This window comes from Poecile atricapillus, chromosome 18 (assembly GCF_030490865.1).
Source record: "Poecile atricapillus isolate bPoeAtr1 chromosome 18, bPoeAtr1.hap1, whole genome shotgun sequence".
NCBI lineage: Eukaryota > Metazoa > Chordata > Aves > Passeriformes > Paridae > Poecile > Poecile atricapillus.
Genome location: NC_081266.1, coordinates 7,127,757 through 7,153,972, shown reverse-complemented (window position 1 = coordinate 7,153,972; position 26,216 = coordinate 7,127,757). Strand labels below are relative to the sequence as shown.

Here is a 26,216-nt window from a genome sequence, read left to right as displayed (position 1 = left end):
GCGCTCGGGAGCTCGGGAAGAGGCGGTGTCTGTGCGGGGAGGGCGGCGCGGCGCTTCCGCCGCCGCACGGGAAGGGGCGGGGGCGGCCCCGGCGGCCGCTCGGGAGCGGGGCGGGATGGAGAGCGGGATGGAGAGCGGGATGGAGAGCGGGATGGAGAGAGGGATGGAGAGCGGGATGGAGAGCGGGATGGAGAGCGGGCCGGCGGCGGGCCGGTTCCCGTTCCCCTACACGCCGTACCGCATCCAGGAGCAGTTCATGGAGGCGCTGTACGGCGCGCTGGAGGGCGGCCGGGTTGGCATCTTCGAGAGCCCCACGGGCACGGTGAGGCGCTGGGGCCGAGCCGCGGCTGTGGCCGAGCGGGGCCGCGGCGGTGGGGCAGCGCTCCTCACCTTGCCGGCTCTCCGTGACAGGGAAAATCGCTGAGCCTCATCTGCGGGGCCTTGTCGTGGCTCCGGGACTGGGAGCAGAAGCGGCGGCGGGAGGAGGCGCGGCTGCTGGCGCTCGGGGCCGGCGGGCAGGACGAGCTGACCCCGCAGCCGGCGCGGCCGGGCAGCGCGGACACGGCCGGGCAGCCCGACTGGGTCACGGCCTTCGTGCAGAAGAAAGAGCAGCGGGACATGGTGGACAGGCTGAAGGTGAGGAAGCGCTCCTGTATAGAGGACGGGTGAAATAACCCGGCAAAAGGATTAGGAGGGCTGCTATCACATAGTCGCAGAATGGCTGGGCTGGAAGGGACCCCTGGGGATCACCCAGGGCAGCCTCTCTGCTCGAGCAGAGTCCCTAGAGCGCGGTACCCTGTGTCCAGACGGCTTGTTAGCATCTCCCGGGAAGGGAACTCCACTGCCTCTCTGGGTAAACTGTTCCTGTATCCTGGATGATGAGTGGAAAATACCTGAGGTAAATCTGGTGGATGTGTGTCTTTGCCTGCAGGCTGCCCAAGACAGGACACTGTGGATGCTAAATGCAAAAAGAAGGGAACAAAGCCTGTGTGAAACTAAGTCACAGGCTTCTCATTCTGGCCTGAGAAAGCATGAGAAAAGAATCCAAACAGTCCTTGGTAAAGGACAACAATCTTTGCAGGTGGTGTTTAGGAAAACAGTCAAGGGGTGATGTTACACTTAACCAATGATGGTAGATGTGTTGCTTTAATGACCAATGAGAGTTTTACGTCTCGGACTTTCTCCAACAAGTCTATAAAAGAAGATCAAGAATAATAAACTTTGCTCTCCTGTTCAACACACGAGAGAGTCTGTGTCGTTCTTCTCGCTGTTGCCAATAGAGTGACAGGAAACTATATTGCTTTGAGCAGAGCAGCACTCAGTAGGTGAGCACTCTGGGGGAATGGCACACTGTACTGGCAGTTTTGTTTCTGTCAAGTCTTTTTTCTATACCCAGACAATAAGTAGTGATACCAAGGGTTGAGGACTAAATCCGCTTCATCCTGCCTACACTCTCCCTTTTTTGTAGGAAGAGCAGACCAGAAGGAAAAAGCGAGAAGATCGTCTTGAGAAAATTCGGCACAATGTGCAGTTAAAATACACAGTAAAGAGGAAGGTGAGTTACTCCATAGAGATCAGAACTTTCTATTTTGGTTACCTTCAGTGTTGTTCATACTTGCTTATGTGTGGCTTCACATTGACTTTTCCAACCCACCTGTTTGAGGAGCTCTTTAAGGTTTCTGAAATTGATAATCCGAAATGATTTGTTAGATTTTCTTTTAAAAGTACGGATGTGAAAAACAATTTGTGCATCAATAATTTCCTGTGACAGTTTTTGTGTGTGGGCAGAAATGATGTGTGTTCTGATTGCCTTCTAGCCCTCTGCTTTTCTTTTAAAAGCTTTTAACACATGGAAGCTTTTTTGGGAAAGATCTCTGTTTTATGAGCAAGTATGAACAGTCTGTACTTCTGGAATAAAAATGGTATTAAAGTTCACAGATACATCTGTATTCCCTCTCATTTAGATGCATGAGCTGGCCTCAATGCTCTTGGTATTTTTTGGTCATATGAGATCCCCAAACAGACAGATTTAGTAGGCTGCCAGGCTATTAATTTCTAGTGTGCTCCATCTCAAATATGGTGCAATGTTTTGGTCAGCTCCTGTCAAAAGGATATGACAGAAATAGTGAAGAATGGCAAATAAAAAACAAATGGAACAAAGAACTTGTCTCTTAAAAGAGGATGAAGAGCATGTGAAATGAGAAGCATGATGAAAAGCAAGAGAGAAAATGAGAGAAATATTACAGAGATTTGGAAAAGTGACTGATTCATCTTTTCTGTAGTGCTTACTAACTGCTTTTTCTGTATAATGCCACGGTAATAAAACATTCATTGACGTTGGAAGATACCGTTTTGAGATGGAAAAAATGAACTTTTCTTTGTTGTGACATAAAAGTTAATCAGAAAACTGTGCTTCAACAGGTGAATTGAATCTTTGTAGTGAGGTAGACTTGTGTTAGAGTCACAACTGGAGAAAAAAAGCAAGAGAAATCTTGTTCTAAACCAGTTGCTGAGCTGATTCTAGCTTTGAGTTAAATGTGCACAGAGTGTTTGATTGTATCCTTACATGTTTGTTTGTTCAGGTTTATTTACACACTATTTTCTCTCTGGCAGACATATTTTATGTGCCACTTTAAGCAACTAATACTGGATTACATGAACATTGCATTGAGGGTCTGTTAGTTCAGCATGTCTTTTTCAGAGAAGGTCCTTTATGTTTCCCCTTCATAACTGTCTGTGTGGGCAAGTCTTTGGTTGTTGGTAACAGCTGTCTTCTAAGGGGCTGAACAGCTTCAGCCTTCTGTGAGGGACTGTGCTGTCTTCTGACCTGCCCATGCCATAAGGCAACCTCTGTGCTACTCTCTTTGTATCTGGGAAATACTGTGCCTTTGTGTTCCTTCCAGAGGTGCGAGGAGGATGAGGCAAAGCGCCTTCTTCAGCTCAGCAAAGAGGCTCTTTCACAGGGAGCTGGAGAGGGTGTTCTAGACCAGCTGGATCACAACGAGGAGGAGCTGATCCTTGCTGAATATGAGAGTGATGACGAAAAGAAAGTGGTATCTGGGTAAGGACAGGGACTGAGGGGATTCCATGCTAAGGAAACATTTTCTGTCTAATTTTTATCTTGCCCTGATTAAAGAAGTTGTACAGATTTTATTAAAAAGTGTTTCTCACCTTTTCAAACAGTGTAAGGTGGTGGTTGTTCTGGGGTTTTATATAATTGGTTGTTTGGGGGCATTTTCATTTGGTTTGTTTTGGTTTTTCTAAATTTTTGTTAGACTGATCTGAGTGACTTGAAGTGCTTTCTGACAAAGTGCATCGTAAAATGTGTGTCAGTGTCCTTCCTTTATCCATGCCCAGCTTCCCAAAGAGTGGATTGATGCATGCTGAGTGAATGACTCACGATCAAGTTTCTTGCATTAGAAAAGCAGAATGGAACTCAGGACACCAGAGGAAGCTGTCAGTTCTGCAGATTAGCACTGGCATCTTTTGATACTCTAAAGGCAGAGATGTTCACATTTCTGAAGACAGAGCTTTGGCATGAAAACGCCACGCACACTTTTCTCTCTCATCCATTTGTTTTATGCAGAAAGCCAGAAGCCATACATCAGCACAAAAAGTCAAACAAATTTAAATTACAAATTTACTAATTAGTGTCTAGACAGATCCTTCTGCCTTAAAAATTGAAGAACACTTAACTACTCTTTTCATATGTAGTTAGTTTATCAAAGGTTGAACAGCTGTTGCCTTTGAGGAGCTCTATGGCAGCTGAATGCTTTCCTGAAGCCTTTATGCAATATCTGGAGAGTGGTAAATTGCTTCTAATGAGAAAGCTTTAGAAAAAGAAGTGAAGAAGCTCACCAAAGAATAGTAGAGCATTGATTAGCTTATGCCTGAGGCTTAGAGGCCCCTGAATCAAAAGGAAAAAAAAAAATATCTTGAACTTGGAAAAAGGGCACAGCCCAGGAGAGACTTTTCCTTTAAAGAGAAAGGCTTGACTTGATTATGCACACTTACACTGTTCTTAAAAAGTTCATTTTTCTTTTACCACCTGAGATGAGTCCAGAGGCTCTTTTTGAGATGACTTAATAATTTCTCTTGAGATCTCAGTCTTGTGGTAGAGCATCATTTGATTCTTACTGTCGGTGGTCTGCTGAAAGGAAACTGTTTGAGCTTTTTATTTTCTTAGGCTGGAAGAAGAAGAAGATGATGATTTGGAAGAGGATCATGTGACTAAGGTGAGATGAGGAAATTAAATAGTGCCACTTCATAGAATAGTGTAGGAGTGAGCAGAATTATGGCTTTATTGCTTGCACCTTTCCAACAGTCAGGCAGTACAGAAGGATTTAAGAGCTAGTTTCCAAAACCTGCCAGGTTTGTTGATAAAGACAGCTAGTTCTGCTGTGCTCATCTCCTGGACTACACTGCCTGCGTAAGCAGTTTGCTGTGCTAGCACTGCTTAGTTTTTTCTGTGTCTTGCTGTGAAAGCACACAGCAATAATTTTTTATTACCCTCCCATGATAAGTCCCTGTTTTGTAGAGACTTTGGGAAATTAATTGGAAACAAAGGCAAATGCAGAGGAGAAAAGAAAGATGGGGCTTTTGGCCTCAGCAGTTTTAAGGTGACACTCAAACGTGTGCCTTCCCTTGTGCCTTTGAAGGCTTGAGCAAGGTGAACCTTGTTGAAGTGCTTGGATGCTTCCTTACATGATTGGTCATAGGTAGGGATTTGCTTCCATATTCTTCTTGTCTTCCCTTTGTTCTTCCTCATTGCAGATCTACTACTGCAGTCGCACTCACTCCCAGCTGTCCCAGTTTGTGCGCGAGGTGCAGAAAAGTCCCTTTGGCAAAGACACGCGTCTGGTCTCCTTGGGATCCAGGCAGGCACGTGGTGGTGTTCTCAAGGGACCCAGAACACACTGCCAGGAGATGTGTGGATCTGGTGCCACAGAAGTCACCTTGGGGACATCTTGAGTCTCCAGTTGAAAAACTAAAGCGGACATGGGTCACAACATAGATCTGTGTGATGTACATTTTTCTGTGAACTCTGCTTTGGTCATTTACCCTTTGATGTAAACACAAGAATACGTTTTACCATTTCTAATACAGATTACAGATGTCTGAGTCACTGAGAAGGTGCACCTCTTAGTAGACTAGTACTTTTGGCAGCATTTTTTAGAAGCTGTTGTGTAGCAGTGAGCTCTCTTTTTCTCTTTTTTTCCTTCCTAAATTTCTGTGGTTTTCGGGCATGTTTGTACCAGTTAGTATGAACGATGTTTGACTGGTAGACTTTTCTGTTTTGGAATCTGGCCTGAGATTGCTCTAAAGAAAATCTTTTGTTTTACACTTTGTTTAGAGGGTGCACATGAGGGCAGTTCAGCAAGTGAATTGACTCCCTTCCTCTCTTTGCACGTGTCAGAATCTGTGTGTGAATGAGGAGGTGCAACGCCTGGGTGCTCTGCAGCTCATCAATGACCGCTGCATGGAGATGCAAAAGAACAAACACGGTAGGAATGCTTGCAGTCTGGGGGAAGCAGTTCCTGATAAAGGTGTCATGAGAGTGTGGAGACAATGGGCACTGCCAGTCAGTTCAGGCAAGATGGGTAGGAGCTTGGAAATAACAGGTTGGAGGAACAGGAATCCTTGGTACTTTTCTTGATCTCCAGGCTATGCTGAGATCAGGATGATTTTCTGAATGTCTTAACCTAGTCAGGACAGAAAGATACTTGTGTTTGTTAACTCACTACTAGAAATGTTGGAAGATGTCACATGCTAAATCTAACTGGCAAGAGTAGTGTCCACAGTGGAGATGGAAATGCTACTGCTGAATAATTTTTAAATAGGCGATAGGTCAGGAATACACACGTCAAAGCTTACTTTGAAATCCATGAGGTTCTGCAAAGTGGTTGTTCTAGGCTGTTGTGTGTGTTGCTCATAGCTTTCTTTTGATTTCTGATGTTAGAAAAGAAGAGTGATGAGGAGAATGAGGGGAAGAAGAGACGTGTGAGTCGCACCACGTGCCCATTTTATTCCTATGAGCAAATGCAGTTTCTCCGTGATGAAGTTCTAGTGGAAGTGAAGGATATTGAGCAGTTGGTGTCCTTGGGAAGGGAGACCAGAGCCTGCCCATATTATGGGAGTCGATTTGCCATCCCTGCTGCTCAGGTAAGGCATAACAGTTTTAGTGGCATTAATGCCAGGCCCTCTAAGAATGGCCTGCTCCCTCTAGTACTGTTACTTAGACTGGAGGAGTCTGTAAGCAGGCTGTGCTTCTGTCAGCTGTAGTTTTGCTCAGAAAGCAAAGGAAAATGAGAATTCCCATCAGAAATTCATAAGGATGCTGTATGTCTCAGCATTTTGGAATACTTGAACAGTTCAGCAGGTGTGAGGCAATACTGACACACAGGTGTACTCTTAGCTCTTACACCACTCTTCTTCCTTGCTGGATTCTCTCTGAAGACGTGCTTTCAGAGCTCCAAAGCAGATTTGGAAGGTAACCTGAGCCCATACGCAATAATTATTTCTCTTCATCTTACATCCCAGTGTCCCTCTCAAGCAAGTCCTCCTGGTTTTGTTCCTACCTTTCCCATAATAAGAGTAAGTCACTTGGCTGAATTCTGCAAGGCCCTCTGATACAGGCTGTTAATGAGTGGTTGTAGAATGCCTTAAGTTTGTAAGGATGAGAGCTGGAATCAGGGCACTGTGTGCTTCTGCTGTAGCTGGTGGTGCTGCCCTATCAGATGCTTTTGCATGAGCCTACCAGGAATGCTGCTGGGATCAAGCTGAAGGACCAGGTTGTGATCATTGACGAGGCCCACAACCTCATAGACACTATCACCTGTATCCACAGTGCCGAGGTCAGCGGCTCTCAGGTGAGTCACAACCTGGCCTGCTAATGGAGAGGGACATCTGCTTCCAGCAGTGCCCTTTCTTCTCTCCTTTATAACAACAGCTTCTGCTTTCTGTTTCTGTAGCTGTGCCGTGCCCACTCCCAGCTGTCGCAGTACATGGAGCGATACAGGTGAGGATCCTGGCGGAGAAGAGCTCAGCAGAGGCAAGGTCTGTGCATGCCTTGGCTTGCCTCGTGGCTGCAGGGTATATCTTGCTCTTCCCGAGTGGAAAGTTACTGCATTAAGAGTTCTGCAGATGGAAAGACACTTGCTTCATTATCCCTGTCTAGAATCCATCTAAGTCAGACCCCTGGGGCTGGTATTAAACAGTGAGAAGGGGATACCCTGAGGATTCTGTTTTTCCCTTATACACCCAGTTCCTTTCCCAGTATCTCCCTCTAATGATTTCTACTATGTGATGCAGTGTTTCAAAAGATTCAGTCTTTCATGTCTCTCCCTTAGTCTTTCACCCGCTGACTGGCATTGGGGTAGAAGCAGGAAGCTCTGAGGATGAGGAAGCTGTATGTGGGTTTTGGCTCAGCATCTTGCCATCCCTGCAGCGGCTGATTGTTGTGTTCAATACTAATTACTCTGAATTTTTTGAGCATTATTGCAATAGAGTCTGGAGGCATCACTGCCATTGTAGGAAACCAACTATAATTAATATGCAAAGAGAAGTGCAGTGGTAGGAACGGGGGCGGGGAGCATGGATAAGTGCTTTGGGATGACCTTGGGCAGGATAGCCACAAGAGTCTGCTCTGTCACAAACAGAGAGAGTGAACTTGGAAGAAATCTTAGTTCCTGTCTGTCCCAAATGAAGAAGAGTTCATGTACTTATTTCTGCAGCTCAGCTGGTTTGGTTAGTCCCTGAAGAGGTTTTGGGGCTCATTTTTCACAGGAAACGTTTGAAGGCAAAGAACTTGATGTACATTAAGCAGATCCTGTATTTACTGGAGCAGTTTGTTGCCATGCTGGGAGGTAAGCAAACCTCTTGTGTCTCCAGGGATACTGATAAACTCTGAGCTAGTTAGTGCTTCCTCAGGACACTGTCCCCCTTCCTCCTCTGCGGAGACTGCAGGGAAGTGTTGCTCATGTCTAGGTTCAGATGCCAGTAGTTTTATTTCTCAGGCTGGTTTGTACGTGGGGAAGTTGACTGGTGTCTACTTGAACCCTTCTCTTTTTTTCACTAGCTGAGGAGCAGCAGATGACATTGTAAGTTGGTAGAGGCAGTTTCCTTCTCTTTCTGTGTGGTTTTGAGATCCAGTTGGAGTGGGGATGATGTAAGATGCTAAGTGAGGAATACAGCAGCTGTATAACAGTGCAGCACAAGAGCTGCATGAAATAAATCTCTGGGTCATCTGGTAGCAAGGCCTTTATGCATGTCAGCATGCATCTGCAGAATGAATCTTTCTTGAGTGGCGCCTCTCCTTTGTGAGAAAATATTATTTTGCTTTGATTTTAAGTTCACAGGAATTTGCAGGGCTCCTTCTCTTGACTGATCTGTTTGTTAGAACTTCGTCTGTCTTAAGGAAAGCATGTCCTAAATTCATATAGAACTTCCTCCATGCCAGTGGAAATGCAGGCCTTTGGGGCAGGGGCTACAAAAGTGAGATATGAGGTGGGTGTTAAACACTAGGACATAAAATGCAGTGGGTGGCAGCAATTAATCCTGTTCTGGCTGTCAGGCTCTGGGCATGTTGGTGTCCTTAGGTTTTCCCCTCCCCTCCTCGCAGTTGCCTGCCAGTCTCTGTGCTTCCCAGCTCCCTGCTGCTGTACTGAGGATGGGTGAGGGATGCATTGCAGTCCCTTCCCTTTGTCTTTGCAGCACGATGACTACATAGTGTGTGAGCATTTCTGATGACCCACCCTACCTGCTGTTTCCAGCCACAGAAGGAATGTAGGTGGTGTTCCTTAGGATGCAGCAGCACACTTGTTCTACAATGTAGGGCTAGTCTACAGGGCAAATTGTTAATACTCCCACTCCATAAAAGGAGTGGGAGCTGATGTTCTGTCTGTATAGCTGTTTTGCAGATGTGTAGTTACCTCTTGGGTTTTTTATGCACTGTACCTCAAGCTCAGTCTTTACTTTCCTGCTTAATTATGAGGTAGATTCAAGCCTTCCTTGAATTGGTTTCATGCTTTACAGGTAACGTGAACCAGAATCCTGGATGTCAGGCAGTTTCCCAAACAGGTAAGACTGGAGTGAACTCCTGGGGTACGGAGCTATCAGTCAGGGACATGGGTGTGAGCAGTAAGGGGTGTAGGCCCAGCAGCAGCTAATAATTTCTTTTTCCCTTTTCCCTATTTTTTTTCAGGGACAGTACTAAAATCCATCAATGACTTTCTATTTCAGAGCCAGATTGACAATATCAACCTCTTCAAGGTAATGCAAATGTTCTCTGTTAGGGCACAAGTGGTGGTGACTTGTTTGAGATTATCTGGAGTGTGTATGAGAGCTGGAAGCAGAGCCAAAGCCCACATGGCAGAATCTGCTTTCTAGCTGTCTGTAGGCAAAGCTACACTATAAGGACTGTGGATGCCGAAATTTTGCTACTCCAGTACTGTACCTCCCCCCTTGAACCTCCAAACACAGCAGCTTAACTCTGTGTGTTTCCACTCTGGAATGCCATTGTAATAAACTGCTGTCTGGCTGGTAGCGCTGACAAAGAGCTGTGCACCTCTTCCCAAAAGCACAGCAAGTGACAGCCTTGCTGGACAGGATGGGAGAAGGGGTGCTTATTGCCAGTTCATTTTCCTGTCTTCCTCCAACAGGTTCAGCGGTACTGTGAGAAGAGCCTCATCAGCAGGAAGGTACTAGCTCTGTGGTTTCATGGTCAGCAGTGTTCCAATGCTGTTTCACACTTGGAATTTGAGACGGAAGATGCAGCAGCTGGGTGGGAGCTTGTCTTCTCCACCCTGTTCCACAAACAAAATGGTTTTTATAAAAAGTACTATATGGGCAGATTAACTTTTGCTTATCCAGAAAAAAACATACAGTGTGGTTTACCACGGTATTCCAGTGGGTGCCAATTCTGTGCTGTTTGGCCTCAAATCTGCGAGCCAAGTAGGCTGCATTGCACTGGAAGAACAGACATCAGAGATTTGTTTTGCTTTTATTCAGTGGGTGGATGAAGGTAATGGGAACTGGTGCATTCTGATTAGGCTGGTCTGTGAACACTTACTAAGGGACTTAATTTGTGGCAGGCCAACAAACCTGTCTTTATCTTTTCTGATTCCTGCTGTTGCTTAAGTCATAAGTCTTTCTGGCTTTTGCTTGGCAGCTTTTTGGGTTTGTGGAGCGATATGGGGGTCCTGCTTCAGCTGTGAAGACCAACAAGGAGAACCAGAAGCTGGCTGGTTTGCAGAACTTTCTTCTGACTCTTCAGCAGGGATCTGATAAGGAGGGTGAGTTCAGGCATCGTCTCCTTGTGCATCTGTGGGCAGAGCGAGGATGTGGAACCTGCATCTCTCTGCGTGAGGAAAGGGAGGAGGCAGATTTGCAGAATGAGAGACTGAAGAAGGTGTCCTGAATGGGTGTTTTTTAACAAGTCTCACTAGCTGACCTAGACAACTGTACATGGGATTAGTGGGGTCCCTTTCAAACTGAATGATGTAATTCCACGTTCACACCACATGCACTCAAGCTTTGCCCTTCTGTGTCCTGCTGGCTCTGGGACCCAAGCGGCTGCGTGTAGTAGCTCTGCTTAGTGGTGCCATCCACAAAAACCAGATCTTTTTATTTTTTAATTTAGCAATGAGACAGAATTTGGCTTTTCCCCTTTAAATGGGTCTTTGTTCTCTGCCTGCGTATGTGCCCCAGGTATCATGTTCCTATAGAGCATGTTTTGTGCTTAGCCTGTCTTTAGAAGCGTGGCCTAAGTTGCCTACGTCTCCTTTTGTTTTTGGGCCAGCAGGTGCCCCCCAGAGCCCTCCCGGGGAGGCTGAGCATGACCAGCTCCGAACTGCCTCTCCACTGATGCAGATTGAAGGATTTCTCTCGGCCCTCACAAATGCAAACCAAGATGGCAGAGTCATGCTCAACAGGCAAGGTACTGGAGAGGGTGAGCTGGGGAGAGGTGGCATGAGTCAGTCACAAGCAGGGTGCTGCACTGGCACTGAGGGAGGGGAGATACAAAGGTCTGTGGAGAACCTGCAGCAACATTTGTGCCATGTGTGATGTAGGCTGGCAGGCTTGGTCTATCTGAGGATGCTTATGACCCCAAGGGAATTTTTAACCAAGGGCACTGGGGCCAGGGTTTGCAGATGTCTGCTCCCATTTTGGATGTCAAGTTTTGTCCTGCAGTTTACTGCACCTGTTGTACAGCTCCAGGGAGAATAGGAAGCAGAAGGTAACTTCCAGGTTGGCATTACCTGCTGCTGCCTCTGTCAGTGTTGAACAGCAGGTCCTTACTTTGAGAGGCAGGGACTTGCCAGAGTATCCGGGACAGGAGGTTGAATCTGTCATATCCCTGAGTATCTGTCACAGCTAGCTCCTGAATGCTCTTCTCTGCTTTTTCCAGGCACAGTTGGTCAGAGCAGCCTCAAATTCCTCTTGCTGAATCCAGCTGTCCACTTTGCCAAGGTTGTGGAAGAATGCCGTGCTGTCATCATTGCCGGAGGCACCATGCAGCCGGTGAGGGAATAACGATGCTGCGCTGGGGTCTCAGGAGGTGGGTGGTGCAGTCTGCAAGCCGGGGTGGAAAGAGAGCAGCCAGGCTGAGCTCGTGGTAGTTTAGAAGTAGCACGAGGAGCAGTCGGAGGACCTCGTGATGCCACGGGTCGCTCTGCAGGGCCGGGACCCCACGGGGACCGTGCGGGGTCTCTGCGGAAAGTCGGTGCCGCTGTCTGCGGGCAGAGGGCGCTGCCGCTCCTCTCTTGGGCAGCGCGGGGGAGGCGGCCCTTGACCAGCAGCGCTGCTGCTGCCGGGGCAGAGCTTTTTGGGACGCTGCTGCTTTACTTGTCTTGGTTTTGTGGATCTTAGGTGGCTGATTTCCGAGAGCAGCTGCTGTGCTGTGCTGGTGTGGACCCTGCCCGTATCGTGGAGTTCTCCTGCGGTGAGTGTACCGGGCTGGCAGGGAGGGCTCAGCAGCTGCAAGGGCTGCAGTTTGCCTTTAACACTGTTCTGTCAGCACTCAAAGCAACGTGGCATCTTTTGTAAAAATCAGGGCAGCAAAGGGCTGTGACTTCCCTTTCACTCTGAGCTTCCCCTGTGGTTCTGACTGGTATTGGCAGGCAGTGATGCCATTGGCATGCTCCTTCCCAGGGGCTGAGGGGATGGAAGTTGGAGCAGCTGAGTGACTTGGGCACTTTGGCTTAGCCAGGCAAATGCTGGCCTCTGTCACTCAAAGGCAATTAAAGTTCTTCAGCTCATGGGGTTTGTGCCAACAGCAGAGATGTTGACTCCCACTACTTGTTTTTGTCTCCAGGACATGTGATTCCTCCAGAAAACATTTTACCCATCATCCTCTGCAGTGGTCCTTCCAACCAGCAGCTGGAGTTCACTTACCAGACCAGAGACCTGCCTCAGATGGTCAGTTTGTCCTTTGTTCCCTTCCTTGGGATGTCCTTTTTGCTTCACATGCTTATGTTTCAGAGCAGGGTACACTTGTTTAAGAGGTGGGCTGAGCAAAAGCCATGGCAAAGGAAATCCCAAACCATAGGAGCAGCTGCAGGTGTTTTGGCACTTCTTCCTGTGGCAGGGCAGTAAGCACCCAAGGCCAGACACTAAGTCTGCTCTGCCCTTGCTGAATCTCAACCAGCTCTCAACATCTGTTCTAGTGGGACAGCTTCCATCCACTGAGGCAAACCTGCCTTTGCTGAATGACCACGGCTCCACAGCCACAACAGAAACCCTGGGCTAGGGAAGATAGCCAAGTAGTGAAGAGCTTTTTAGTGATGCCCAGCTCCCCATGGGAGTTGTCACAGACCTGGCATGTTTCCCACATTTATTCCTCCCCTAAGGCATGTCATAATTGGAGCAGCATTAGGTGGGGTCCTGTCAGCTGCAATGTGCTTTAATCTCTCTTGCAGATGGATGAGACAGGTCGAATCCTTTGCAACCTGTGCAATGTGATCCCGGGAGGTGTGGTGTGCTTCTTCCCCTCCTATGAATATGAGAAGCAGGTGTATGGACACTGGGAGAAGACAGGGCTGCTCTCCCGCCTGGCAGCCAAGAAGAAGGTGATTGTGCAGCCAGGGCACTTGGTACTTTCCATGGAGGTGTCAAAACCCAAACAATTCCATATGCATTCCAGGCCTCTCTCAGAGTTGTTCCCGTAGTCTGCACAGCAGAGCAAAATGGATGTTTATCCAGCTAATCCCTCCAGTAAGGAATAAATGATACTTCCCAGGCAGCTGAGCACTGAGCTGCGATCTAAATGAGATTGATTGCAGCTATACATTCTTGAAGTGCACAGTCTATGTAGAGGCCATGGGGGCAGACAGTCTTTGTTTCCTATAGCCAGCAGGCTTATTCTCCTGTGGCTAGGGAGGCTGTTCAGGTTCAGCTCCTACAGGGACTCTGTTTTTCCTAGGCTCATCTGTGTGTCCCTTGAGCACAGACCAGCACAGCCAAGGGCTAGGCAGTGAGACAGCACTGCCGTTTATAAGACAAATGGCATTTTGCTATCTGCTAGAAGTAGAAATGAGAACTGGAAGACCAGCAGTGGTGACTCCTATTGAAGGAGCAAAGAGAAACATTAAACAGGGAGATCACTGCAAATATAAAATCTTTGCAATGATTCTTATGTATTTGGAAGCTGGGTATTGAAAGTCAAGCACTTCAGGTTGCAGTGCAGGGATCTTGGATCCTGTGCCAGGGGAAAAAAAAATTACATATACCCTGGCTGTGACTTCTGTTTACCGAAAGCTAAACAGCTTACCACAGTCCCAGGTGTTTCACAGCCTCGGTGATTCTTGACATTCTGGCACATGGGACAGCTGGTAGGTTTTTGGGTGGAAGCACTGTGCTTTATTTTCTCTGTGTTTGTAGAGTTCTGAGTCCCTTTGAGGTGTGTCCTGTCAGAGTCCCAGTGCTCTGCTTGGTTTCTCCAAGGCTTTGGGCCACACACAATTTGTTCCAACTTTCAACTCTGATTAGTTGTTTGGCTTTTATAGTCTTTAGCAAATTGGATATGTGTTAGCAAGGCAGTTGGGTATAAATGCAGCAAGTGTGACTTTCAACTGCCCACACACAAGATCAAATCTTAGCAAGGGAAGGTTCAAGGCTTTCCTGAAGTTGCTGAGATTATATATAAATTATATATATATTTATATTATATATAAATAACAGAGGAAAAGTTAATTTAAATCAGAGGCTTAAATAGCTAATTTTCAATAAGTTAGTTTTGGCTTATACCTGCAATTGCCAATTATTTTTCTACTGAAAGGCTGATTTTGACTGGTAAAATTTTATATTACTTCTTGCTAACCAAAGGAAAACATGTTCTGTAGGTTTTTTACCGTTAGAAAGAAGATATATGTTGGACCTCTTGTTTACTAGGGAAACTACTTGTGTTTTATGCCAAGGTACAGCACCTATACAAATACAGCTGAATTAACTGCAGAGGTTTTCAGTAACTAATTAGGTCTGCTAGAATAACATAAAGAAATACTACTTTTTTATGCTTTGCATGAAAAGCTAATTTATTCACTGGGCAAGGGAGCTGCTGCTAGGAATGAACTGATGATTCAAATTGATTGGTCCTGTTCCTGTCCTCCAAGATTTTGCATCTGTCAAGTCTCCTGATCCCAGAGAGTCTTGGTTCATAGGTGCAGGAGGTGCACATTGCTTTTCTGCCTCTCAGCTCTCAGATGACTTGTAACTTCTTGGCAGTATCGAATCAGTCTGCCAAAGCTGAAAGGGAATCTTGAAGGGGCAGGAGCAGCTGCTGCTCCCTTCAGAGGCCAGCTGAAAAGAGCTGTAGTGCATTTTCAGAGTGGAGGGAAGGTACTGGTTAAGTTAGTTTTTCAGGCAGTTTTCCCTTCTGTGACCTCAGTTCCATATGCTGTTTAATGGCATGGGGGTAAAATTATTTGCTTTCTTTAAACTGTTTCCTGTTGCTGTAACTGATGAACTGTGCCTGACAGATCTTTCAGGAGCCTAAGAAAGCCAACCAGGTGGAGCAGGTGCTGGTGGAATACGCCAAGTGCATAAAGGTAAGCTGAGCAGGCAGGCTGGTGGGAGTGTGACAGCCCAGTGGGAATGGGAATGCTGCAAAGGAGGGCACGTTTAATAAGCAAAGAGGCCTTTATCCTAGGTGTGGGAGTGTTTCTGAAGCACAGAAATCTTCCCAGCTCTGGTTTAAGTTGCTGGTCCCTCTCCTGCAGCGCTGCAGCCAGACGGGAGGACAGATGACAGGAGCCCTGCTGCTTTCTGTAGTTGGAGGCAAAATGAGTGAAGGGATAAACTTCTCCGATGACCTGGGAAGGTAAGGTGACTGCTCCTTGGAAAGCCAGCTCTGGCTTGTGGTGTAGTGACTCCAAGCACGATGGGCACATCAGTACTTGCATAGGTAGAAAATCCTGGGGCCTGTGTGACTTAGCTGATGCTTAAAGCAACAGAAGGGTCTGCTGGGTGGTGTAAAACCCACCTGTCCAGGCCACTCTTCCCGTGAATAATGCAGTTAGGCTTGCTGTACTAGATAATCCCTTGTTCTGGCACTCTGAATCCCTCTGCAGCTCTGTTCAGCACGTGCTTGTCAGACTGCTGTGCTTTATTGCTGCCTTTGGTTTGCAGGGCTGGCTGTCTTTCAGGGGTGCAGTGACCTCTAATTTATCAGTCTATTGGCAAAGTGCTCTAGGATGAGACATTAAGAATAATGCAGTCCTCCCTTGCAGGTGTGTGATTATGGTGGGAATGCCTTACCCCAACATTAGATCTCCAGAACTCCAGGAAAAAATGACTTGGCTTGACAAAACAATGGTAAGAGCCACTTACACCTCTGTCTCTTTCAATTTTGCTTTATAGTACTAACTTCCCAGCACATAAGTCCCAGAGCTGCCTTGAGAGGTTTTATTTTCTTTGAGCTCACCCTCATTTCCCAGACAGTGTGGTACTGAGAGCACAGCCTTCTGCAGCCTGCTCCTGAACATGTGGCCCTAAACACAGGGAGGAAGTTCAGTGGAGGGAAATGCCACCAGGACTTGTTGGCAACTCTGAATTCCAAGGGGAGCGAGGACCCTTCAACCCAGAGGGGGTGGCAGGGTAGTAGAAGCTGCTTGCCAGGATAATTTGTCCCTTCTCATTGCTCACTGGAGGTGCTGTTCCTGGGGACAAGATTTCTGCCTTCAAGGGGACCTTGGGTTGGCTCTTTGTGAATGCTCAACACGGTTTTCTAACTGCGACCTTTCTTCTGTTCCTCCTTACACTCAGCTTGGGGTCTGCCTGGCCACCCGCTCATGCTGCAGGGGTAAAAGTATTTACCTCACTTAGCCATTAAGACTCTCCAAAATTTGACTTACATCTGCCTTGTGTTCAGACTTGCCTATTTCTTCTTTCCAGCCCAGAGCTGCTGGCCAGGCACCGAGCAGAGTGCTGATTGAAAACCTGTGCATGAAGGCAGTAAACCAGTCGATAGGTAATTCACCCTCCCTTGGACAGGCTGGGGGATACAAAATACACTGAAGGAGGAGGGTAGGAAAAAGGATGCATTACAGATGATGGGAATGTGATCTTCCTTGTCTAAGAACAAACAATTGACTTGGCTATTTCTTGTTTTTATCGTCTGTGCAGGCAGAGCCATTCGCCATCAGAAGGACTTTGCGAGCATCCTGCTCCTGGACCACAGGTATGCACGCCCTGCCGTCTTTAACAAACTGCCCCAGTGGATCAGGGAGAGGACCCAGGTGAAACCTGCCTTTGGATCAGCGTTTGCTGAGTTAAGAAAGGTCAGAACTTGTCATATCTTATGTCTACCAACACTGTTCCCCATTGTCCTCATCTGGACCTTTCTCAAGCCTTCCCTTTAGAGTAAGGCCAAGGACAAACTGCCTGGTTTTGTGTGTTCCCAGTTCCATCGAGGCAAGTTGGATGCTTTGTGATGTGGACCAGAGAACAGATGGTATTTGTCATTGTGAGTTACACCTCTGAAGACTAGGTAACGTAACACAAGTTGCTGCCTTTCTGTACCATGGACTTGATAAAAATCTCTGCCTCCTTTGTGGATGTTTGCTGTTCAGTATCTGAGTGCTGTGATGGTGAGGCAGCCTTTCAGCACCACAGCCAGGAGGGAAACTGGGTGTAGACCTGAGGCAGGTGGAGAGAGTAGCAGCAGGCACCCACTTGTTTACAGCTGTTAAGGTTTTATTTAAATTGATTAAATACTTTCAATAAAAACACTCAAGTATGGTGAGTATTATTTAAGTACACTTAAGTTTCAGGAGTAATTATTTTCACTGAACACATATGGTTTTTTCCCCATCAACCACCAAGTGTAGGAGGCCCGACTGACCGATGCCATCATTGAGCTTTTCACAGGAATTGTAAACTAGCAGGCCACTAATTTATGTCATACTGGAAAAACACAGAGTGGTGATCGAGCAGCTGTGGGTAACATTTCTTCTCACCCTCTTTCTACCTTGCTTCAAGCAGGCAATAGGTTGAAGCAGTTAATTCTTTCAAGGGGAATAAAGATATGGCCACAATACAGCCCTTCTCCTTTGATCATGCTTAAGTACAGAATTGCTCTGCTCTTTTTAACTGCTAAGTTTCTGAATTCAAATAACTTTTTAAATTTAACTTTCCTGGGGTTCTCTCCAGGGTTATGGGTCAGTGCTGGAGGGCAGCAGTAACACCAGGGACAGCCACATAATCCCTCAGCTGTTCCCAGCTACCTCTGTCACCCTGAGCAAGCCTTGTCCCAGGAGCTTCCTTTGCTTCTTTTCCATTTTCAGCAGCTGGATGCTACCTCTCCAGGCTCTTCATAAGGAAGAAGGTTTTTGTGGCACAGAGCTGTTACCTGCTCCCTGTATTTTAATTAGCCCCACAAGGAAAGAAACAGCTGCCTCTGAGAAACTTCCATCGTGACTCACCTGCCCCTTGAGTAGGTCCAAACCTTATTGTCTGCACAAGCTTTGGCTTCAGGGAGGGGAGCACCTGCTTCTAGCCTATGGCTGGTGGTGCTGGGCTGTAAGACTGGAGAGCTGGGCTTTCCCTTTACACACTCTTAATTGATGACACTTCCCCCTTTTACCAAAGTGAAGGCAGTAAGGATCTCTTTCCTTCAACTTCATGGAAATTTTTCAGACAGCAACAGTTTCACACTAATTCTTAATGGATCCCATCTATGACTCCCAGTCATCCTCATCCTCCTCACCTGCGGGCGGCTGCGGAGGTGGGAGGGGTGGTATTGAGTCTGACATACGAGCAAAGGCACCAGCAGGACTGCCAGGAGCATCGGCATTCCCAGAGGCTCCTGGTCCTTTCCCTGAAATACCTGTGAGGGAAGAAAATCACCACTTAGTGACACCTGGGGACTAGAGACCAAAGAGATTCAGCAAAGGGGACGGGGAAAGCCATTCTCACCATCCAGGTAAGCAGAACAGCCAACATGTTTAATGTTGCCACAGACTTGTGCCAGGGTCTCGTTTAACTACAGCTCCCTGACCTGTCTCTGCTGAGCAAGTCCCTGCTGTCATCTGCCCAGTGCTGAGGTGTGATCTTTGATCTAAATGCCCCAGGAACCTGCCATGGCCTCAGGGCATCTCAAGTGCCCATATGGGCAGTGGGCCCAGCTTCCCAAGCACTAGATTAAAAAAATACTGCTGCCCCTTCTTCACAGGTAGCTTTCAGGGTCCATCCTCTGAAACACACAGACCCCTCCAATGCCTCCAGCTGGACCTGAGGTGGAGATTGCTCTGCTCATTCTCTGTGAAGACACTCCCAGCTATAGTGGTACACTGCCCAGGAAAATCTCTGTTGCTGTTTCCAAGTCTGCGGCTGACACAACTTGAGTGCCAGGGAGTGCTCTCCACCTTTCCTCAGGGAAAGGAGCAGCCCATGTTGCAGGACAGTACCTTTGCGTCTCAGCACCAGCTTGTTGAAGAGGTCTGACATCAAATCTCCACTTTGTCCTGTAGCTCTCACTGAAACAGCAGAACATGTCAGTGAAGAAAGATTAGTCTGAGCTAAGCACTATGGTGAAAGCATTTCCCTGCAATACTGTCTTCAGATTAATGAAAAAACTCCAAACCTCTAATTTGACACCCCAAAACTACAGTCCATTTTCAGTGCAGGAAAACACTAGGCACAACAGGGTTAATGGCATCTTCTGGGGGGAACCAAGAGTAGAATTCATTCAGGGGCTGTGCATTTGCAGCCTCATTCTGCCAAAGCATCTCCATCAATCCCCTCCCCAGCTACCTCAGCCAAGGTGCTTAAACTGGTTTGGCCCTGTCTCACTTGACCCCCAGGTTTCATTTGTGTGCCTGGTCCTGTGCATCACATGTGAAACTTCTCCACAAGCCTTGAAACAGATGCCCTTTGGCCCAGTGGGCTAAAGCACATTCACAGAGCTCTGGCTGAATGGTGAACACCTGAGACCTAGATCAGCCTGTGAGGAGAGACAACTCCTTTCTGCTCTGCGAATTCACTGTGCTCCTGACTTGCCCGTCTGCCCCCAAACCCACACCTCCCCAGCCTGGGCAAGGAAAAGCAGTTCTGCCAAAAGAGCCTCAGGACCTTGTTCTTGTTCCTTCTGCTTCTTCTTCTCCAGTTTCCTCTCCTTGACGCTGCGAAGGTTGGCCTTCCCAATGCCCCCAGCCTGGCGGATGGACTCCAGGAGACTGGCACGCCCATCAGAGGGGTTCACCACCTCCTTTGGGGCTCCTTGGACTGAAGCTGCAGGGACAGGAAGGACAGGCAGCAGACATGGGTCAGTGCATCAGCTACAGGCCCAACCAAATTCCTGTGGGAAGGGCTACTCCAGTACCTTGACAGCACCTCTTCCCACTGCAGCTGCCCACCCTCTGTTGGAAGGCTGGGAAGGTACAGGGGGTGCCCCAAGGACACGGCTGAAGGCCAGGAGGCTGGTGCAGCTGTGGAGGAGGGCAGCCCTTACCTGCAGGCACTGCATTGCTGCTCTCCTCGCTCACTGTGCCAGCCGGTTCCAAGGGTGCTGTGGGCTGGGGCAGGGGCGGTGGAGGAGGCACTGGAGCTGGCAAAACAGGAGGTGGTGGGGGAGGCGGAGGGGGAGGAGGTGGCAATAGCTCAGCATCTTGAAGATCTGAAATATGAAAGAAGCTTTATCTGAAGAGTTGCAGAGGATGGCACATCAAGCGTTTCAGCTCACAGCTTCACACACCTCAGCAGCAACAGATCAGTCCTCAGCATCTGCACTCCTGTGCCCTGTGCACCCTCTCTTAACAGCAGGCAGAGCCAAGGCAAGAGTCTGAGATTCTCCTACTCTCCCTCCCCAGCTGCGTCCCTCTTGCACAAGGGCATCCCACCAGGCTGACACACACCCAGTCCTTGCACACTGTGCTCCCTTCTCCCTAGCCATGCATACAGATGGGGAGGGAGGTAAAGGGGTTGCAGTCAGGACAGAACTTGAGCAGATTGCAGCTTTCACTCTGGTCTAAGCCTGAAGTGCAACGTCCATCATCCAGCCAACATCCCTCTTACAATTTCTACCAAGGGACTTTCCGCTTTGTCTCCACTTTCTGGCAATCCCTGCCTTCCTCCTTCATAGGGTCCTGGGATCAGGGATTGAAAATACCTGGTTGCAAAGGCTCGACCGACTCAGTGTTGAAAGTGGGCAGCTCTGGAATAGCACTGCTGGGAGCAGAGGGTGCAATGCCAGGGCCTAGGTCGGCGCTGTACATGAGATCTGCAGCAATGCCAGGCAGGTCTGGCAGGTAGGAGGGCACATCAATCTCAGGGACCTGGCCCAGATCTGGCACGTAGAAGTAATTTTCAGCAACCTAAAGAAACACAAACCAACAAGGTAAGGCAGTGACTATGTGCTTGCTGCAAACAGGGGCACTGCAGGGAACAATTAGGCAGCAGTCAGAGCTGGGCTGGTGTACCTTGGTACATCAGTTACCCCTACACCTCTATGCTCAGAAGCTACTTCCTGCAGACCAGGCTTGGGAAAGGCAGACTGCAGGAGGAGGAAGTGCAGGACTCTTCTTAGTTGCATAGTAGCAAGTGAACTCTGAAGGTTCATGCTCTAATTGCTGCAGCCTAAATAAACCAGTCCCTTCTCCTCCAGAAGAGGCATAGTGTCTGAACCATTTCAAAGATTAAAATGCAGAAGCACAACTCAGTAGTTACAGGGGTTTACTTTTGTGTTTAACACACAGGCAACACTGCAGTGATGCTGCACTGTAAATAAAGAGCTTGTTCACTATGTACATTATATCCTCCAGTCCAATATGATAAGCAAATGATTCCCAGGCTCCTTTTCCAAGTCCCAAATGACACTCCAGTGACATTCCTGGTACACCCCAGGATTGGCCTCTATAAGGTGCCAGGTACCAGTCACATGTTGGGGCAACTGGGTTGGTGCACTGCCTGTCCCATGTGTACACCAAGCACAGCCCTTTGCTCAGCCTGGCTGGCCCTTCTGTTTGCACCAGCAGGCACCCCTTCCCAGCAGGAATGATGGGGATCACACTTCACCCCAGGGACCTTCTAGCAGTGGCACCTCAGACTTCACATGAGGCTCAGGAGTTGGCACAGCTGGGCTGATCAAGTGGTAGATCCTCCAAACCCCGCTGCAGCCCTGAGGTCAAGCAGCAAGGTGAGTCGCTACCCCACTGTTCTCCTTTCACCACTCAACAAAGGCTTGAGAAATTGCCTTTGTCTCACACATCAAGCTCACACCAGGACCTCAAGCACAAAACCAGGCAAGGCCCTTTCGAGAAATGAGGTAATCTGCAGCCATGTAAGGGGCTATTGTCATACCTGCTCATCACCCTATCAAAGCCCTTTCTTTTCAGAGAGCTGAGCTGAAGTGTAAGCAGCTGCATCTCACCTGTTGGTCCAGCTGTCCCCTTTTGGTGATGGAGAGAGGTGCATCAAAGAGTTTCTCTTCTGTCTCTGTTTCCAGAGCCACATGGGTCTTGGTCACTGCTCCAGCCAGAGGATCCAGGAAAACATACTTCTTGTACCTAAGGGCAGAAAACAAGTATTTTAGAAATGCTGCCTTGAGAGTCAAGGCCAGAAGAAACTGTACACAAGAGGGCCTTGGAGGCAGAGACCTGACTTCACTCATAAAGATGGAACATGTTGGGCCTTCCAGGTTCCTTCTTTAAGCTCAATTTTCCCATCTTTCCTCTTTGCAACCAACTCCCCACCCTGCCTGTGCAGCCTCCAGACTAATTCTAAAGCAAAGCCCCACTGTAGTGCCACCATGACCAAGCTCTCCCCTTTCCACCACCTGGCCTGAAACCATCCTACAGTCTGCAGCAGGACACCAGTGACTCATCCCTCAAGGTCCAGGAGGACAGACAAAATGGATAAATGATCCATGGCTCAGGAGAAGAAAGAGAAGGTCCAGCAGCTGAAAGCTCAAGAAGAGCATAAAGTAGCTCTTCAATAAGAGCAGAAGGAAGAACCATGATGCAGAAGCCCAGTGGGAAAGGACACTGCAGTGAGGGAGGTGGTGGAGACATTAAAGCAGCTAAAGCAGTAAAGTAATGCTGTGAGGAATTGTCAGGAGAAGAAGCAGTACCTAGGCTGGCACACAGGGCAGAGAAGGGCAGGAGTGATAGCATATCTCAAGGCTGGAGAGAAATTACAAAGAAACAATAGGAAGAGCTAAGCAAAAGAAGTCCAAAATTGGATTGAATCAGGTGAGTAAAGGATCAGGTACAGACAAAATAACTGCTTCCACCCAAGGCAAAGAGCGAGGAAGGCAAGGTTCCCAGCTGGAAGCCAGCAGAGAGGTAACAAATCCTGTCCTATCAAGAGCCTGATAGGTAACATCCCCAGGAAGGGACGCAGTCACTGCTACTCCTGGGGAAGGGAAAGTTCCTCTGAGGACAAGCAGGGCAGGTGAGCAGCACAGCACTGCTCCAGCTCTCACAGGTTCTCGGTGGTATTGAAGAGTAGCAGGGAGCTGAGGGAGCTGATGTTCCTGGGAAGGCTGCCAAGGCCTTCTTCTGCATCATCCTCCTGGTGAATTTTGGTGCTCACACACACAGGGAAATACTTGAGCTTTTCCTGCAAGAAGACAGATAAAAGGTGGTAAGACACTAGAACCACAGCTGCTGAGGCAGCTCTCCCCAGCCATCACAACCCACACTGCTGGATGCACTGTATGGTCTGGGAACTCTGCTGCTCCCTGTCTACCTCCCTTTGAGCTAGGAAGCACACGGACAACATTGCAACCCCACACTCATGACAAATGTCAGCAGCTCAGACTCACAGCAAGTGCTTTTGGTGCTGTGGGTGGGTCATACTGAACACGTGTTCTGTGGCCAGGATCCACCAGAATAAAACCGCCGCTCCAGCTCTGTAGTCGGAGGCAGGGATCAAGCACCACAACCGAAAAGGCTTTTGTTACAGCGCCTCCAATTATGACACATTTACATTTTCATTTCAGGCAGAGTTCCCCACACATCTCTATTACCTCCCCTCTGTTGCCTCCACTTGATGTTTCAAGAGCTGGGATCGCACTGGTGGGGTAGGCAGGGAAGGCAAAGGAAGAGGAGGTTAGGAAAGAACAGAGTGCCTGCACTAGGCAAGAGATCAGGCAGAAAGGAGTGCGCAGGGTGGAACGTGTGCCAGATGGTTTTGCAAAGCCTGAGGGATTTGCAGGAGTTTTCAACTCTAATGAACTGAAATCTCTCTCTTGGTTCTAAAACTTCATGCATAATATATAGAGCTCCCTTTCAAAAAGGACTTATTACATCTGAACCGCCTGACTTTTACAGAGCACAGGAATTGCCATCCCACATCAGACCGGTGTTCCAGCTGGCGTGACAGTGCCCGCTGCCACATGCTCTGGGGGATGAAGCTCAGCGCCCACAGCACTCTGCTCTAGAGGGAGGAAAGGCATCAGTTCCTAACAGAGACAGTTTGGAATGAACAAACCTCCACCTCAGACCCCTCTGTAGACCCCTCCTCAGCCCCTTCACAACTCTTCACAGCTTTTTCTTCACAACAAAGGCAAGCAGCTGTACATGTTCATACTAGGAGAAACCAGGGCACTTTATCAGGTTAAATAACTGGCCACACTTGTGGCTTTCTTCTGCCACCAAGGGATGACCACTCCAAATATTGTCCATAGCTTCCTACTGCTTCACTACTTCCAACATCCCAGCACCACCCCATTCTCTGAGTCCCTCTTCCCTCCTTGTACTTGTATGGGAGAAATGGAGACCGCTGGTGGTTCAGTTTTAAGACCACATCTCAGTGACACAAGTTCTTGCTGATTAAAATTTCAGTCTTGAATCTGGTAGCCAGAAATCCAAGGAAATAGCTTAGTCACAGTTCAGTTAATCCACTAAGAGTTTGTATGATGCTCTGAGACTATAAAATGCTATAAGAAAGGACCTGTAATGCTTTGATTTAATTCAGGTTCCAACTTGTGAAAAATGCATTGAAATTAACACCTTCTATTTTTTTATAGAAGCAAACAGGCAAAAATATATAAATTCTTAGAGATTGTAGAAGCAGAAAACTGCTCAAAAATAAAAGTTCTTTTGATCATTAATATTCATTTCCCAATGTGTAATTTTTTAAGCATGAGGGAGTACTGACTTTTTTTGCTAGAACTGTTCAGACACACTTAGCCCTCAAGTCATTTATATATATTTTTTTAATTCTCTCTTTGTAGATTTCAGTTAGCACTGGATGATTGTGCATCACTTTAAGGGTGTAGTGAGAAAGCAACCATTACCTACATTTACTTACAAACCTCATCTAAGGCAGTTATAAAAGCACTAAGCATGAGTATTCTGAAATGTGAAATATAATCTTAATTTAAACGCTGTCAAAGTGCTAGTCTTACTCAAGTACCTAGACCTGTTCTGAAATTTGGAACAACCACACACTGTCAAAAATATCCTGCAACTGTGAATTCCACAAGCTAAGGCGCCATGTAAAAATTTGTTTTCTTATAGGAACATTAAGTTCTTAAGCCAAAATTTGGCAACCTTGACATACTGAAGTAATGATGGGGGGTGCTTGAATGCTCAAACACCCCAGCCTGGGGTCTGGCACCTAGCAGGATCACACCCCCAAGGACACACTGCATTTTCAGGCATTTTTCTTACTAAGAACCTATAGTTGAACATATATAAAGTCACTCTTTTCTTCAGTTTAATTAAACACACAGTATTACAATGGAAATTGGTGTGATGTACCAGAAATCCACTCCCCACACACCAATGGAGTGCTGAGGCCAGCTGGGAAAGCACTTCAAGATAAGCAAATGACAAAAACCTGGTTTAAGCTCCACATGCCTGTGGTAGGCTCTGGGACAGGCAGAATTCACGAGGACATGCCAAGTTACTGACACTTTTGAAGCCTAGCAAGGTTACTCCAGTAGTGGATGGTAACTTTTGCTTGGACTTCTTCCAAAGCCCAAGCAGACCGTATCTCCCAGCCTGTTTTCCAGTCTCCTAAGTGTCATGTGCAGCACCCAGACACAGCTCCCACCACGAAGGCAGTGCCCAGTGCCTGGGAATCCCCACAGGGCTGCAGCCAGATCCCTGCTGATCCTACATTTCCAACTCAGTTGCTTACCCCCTAGAGCAAAAACCCTAAAGGCTGCGCACAGGCTGCCACCAATTCCCCTCAAACTGACACGAGCAGAGTTTGCTTTCCTGATGAGACAGTGTGTGCACGTGTGCAAGTGGAGTTTAGCAAAGGCCACTGCAACTGCTCACAGCAAAGAGGCTCTCAATAGAAGTGAAAACGGGCAGTGAGCCTCTGCTGAAAGCCCTGAATAATTGAGGAAATGCAAACATTAGACTTCTCCCTGTCACATTTCATTACTGCAAGGCACGTCAGGCTCTGTGCTCAGCCATGGCTGAGAAGGCCTGTTCCCCTAGAATGTGGTTGGAGCTTGGCCACACTGAGCTCCACTCAGCACATCAGCCCCTCCATCCTTCAGCTGACAGCAGCATCCCCCCACCCCACAGAGGAGCTGCAGGAGCTCGTGTGCGTCAGCTTGGCAAGAGTGACAACTGCTGCACGAGGCAGTCTCAGCAAAGCCAGAGAAAGATCAACAATCCCAAAAGAGGATCAAAAGATGGGTCACAGGAGGGGAGCAACAAACATTCACCAGGGCCTGAAACAAAGTCCCTGTGTTGATGGCAGCTTTAGCGACGAAGGGCGGAACATGCAATGGTACAGAGACTGACTGGGACTGGAAGAGG

The 26,216-nt window shown here is 47.8% G+C and overlaps 2 protein-coding genes across 14 annotated transcripts in view; one reads left to right on the top strand and one right to left on the bottom strand.

Moving 5' to 3' along the window:
• Positions 1–94: 94 nt before the first annotated feature.
• DDX11 (DEAD/H-box helicase 11) lies at positions 95–17,255 on the top strand. 6 transcript variants are annotated; one of them, XM_058852891.1, is made up of 26 exons: positions 95–322; positions 412–636; positions 1,469–1,555; positions 2,904–3,061; positions 4,187–4,235; positions 4,774–4,824; positions 5,417–5,504; positions 5,960–6,162; positions 6,717–6,869; positions 6,972–7,018; positions 7,786–7,865; positions 9,034–9,078; positions 9,203–9,270; positions 9,660–9,698; positions 10,169–10,292; positions 10,799–10,936; positions 11,408–11,520; positions 11,869–11,941; positions 12,314–12,417; positions 12,918–13,067; positions 14,976–15,044; positions 15,216–15,316; positions 15,726–15,810; positions 16,390–16,465; positions 16,621–16,775; positions 16,899–17,255. In XM_058852891.1, exons 1-26 carry the CDS (start codon positions 116–118, stop codon positions 16,926–16,928), a joined length of 2,718 nt encoding a protein of 905 aa, XP_058708874.1. In that variant the 5' UTR covers positions 95–115; the 3' UTR covers positions 16,929–17,255. The 6 variants fall into 6 exon arrangements, with proteins under 6 accessions (XP_058708874.1, XP_058708872.1, XP_058708871.1 ...); XM_058852889.1 differs by having other exon boundaries at positions 4,774–4,881; positions 10,802–10,936; XM_058852888.1 differs by having other exon boundaries at positions 4,774–4,881.
• Positions 17,169–26,216, bottom strand: part of WASHC1 (WASH complex subunit 1) — a 38,343-nt gene continuing 29,295 nt past the window's right edge. For all 8 annotated transcript variants that reach the window (XM_058852898.1, XM_058852903.1, XM_058852899.1 and 5 more), the window contains 7 exons: positions 22,916–23,052; positions 21,863–21,998; positions 20,603–20,807; positions 19,946–20,110; positions 19,567–19,725; positions 18,903–18,971; positions 17,169–18,322 (listed from right to left, as the gene is read on the bottom strand). In XM_058852898.1, coding sequence (XP_058708881.1) covers positions 18,171–18,322; positions 18,903–18,971; positions 19,567–19,725; positions 19,946–20,110; positions 20,603–20,807; positions 21,863–21,998; positions 22,916–23,052 — 1,023 coding nt within the window. In that variant the 3' untranslated portion in view covers positions 17,169–18,170. The remainder of the gene's footprint in view (positions 18,323–18,902; positions 18,972–19,566; positions 19,726–19,945; positions 20,111–20,602; positions 20,808–21,862; positions 21,999–22,915; positions 23,053–26,216) is intronic.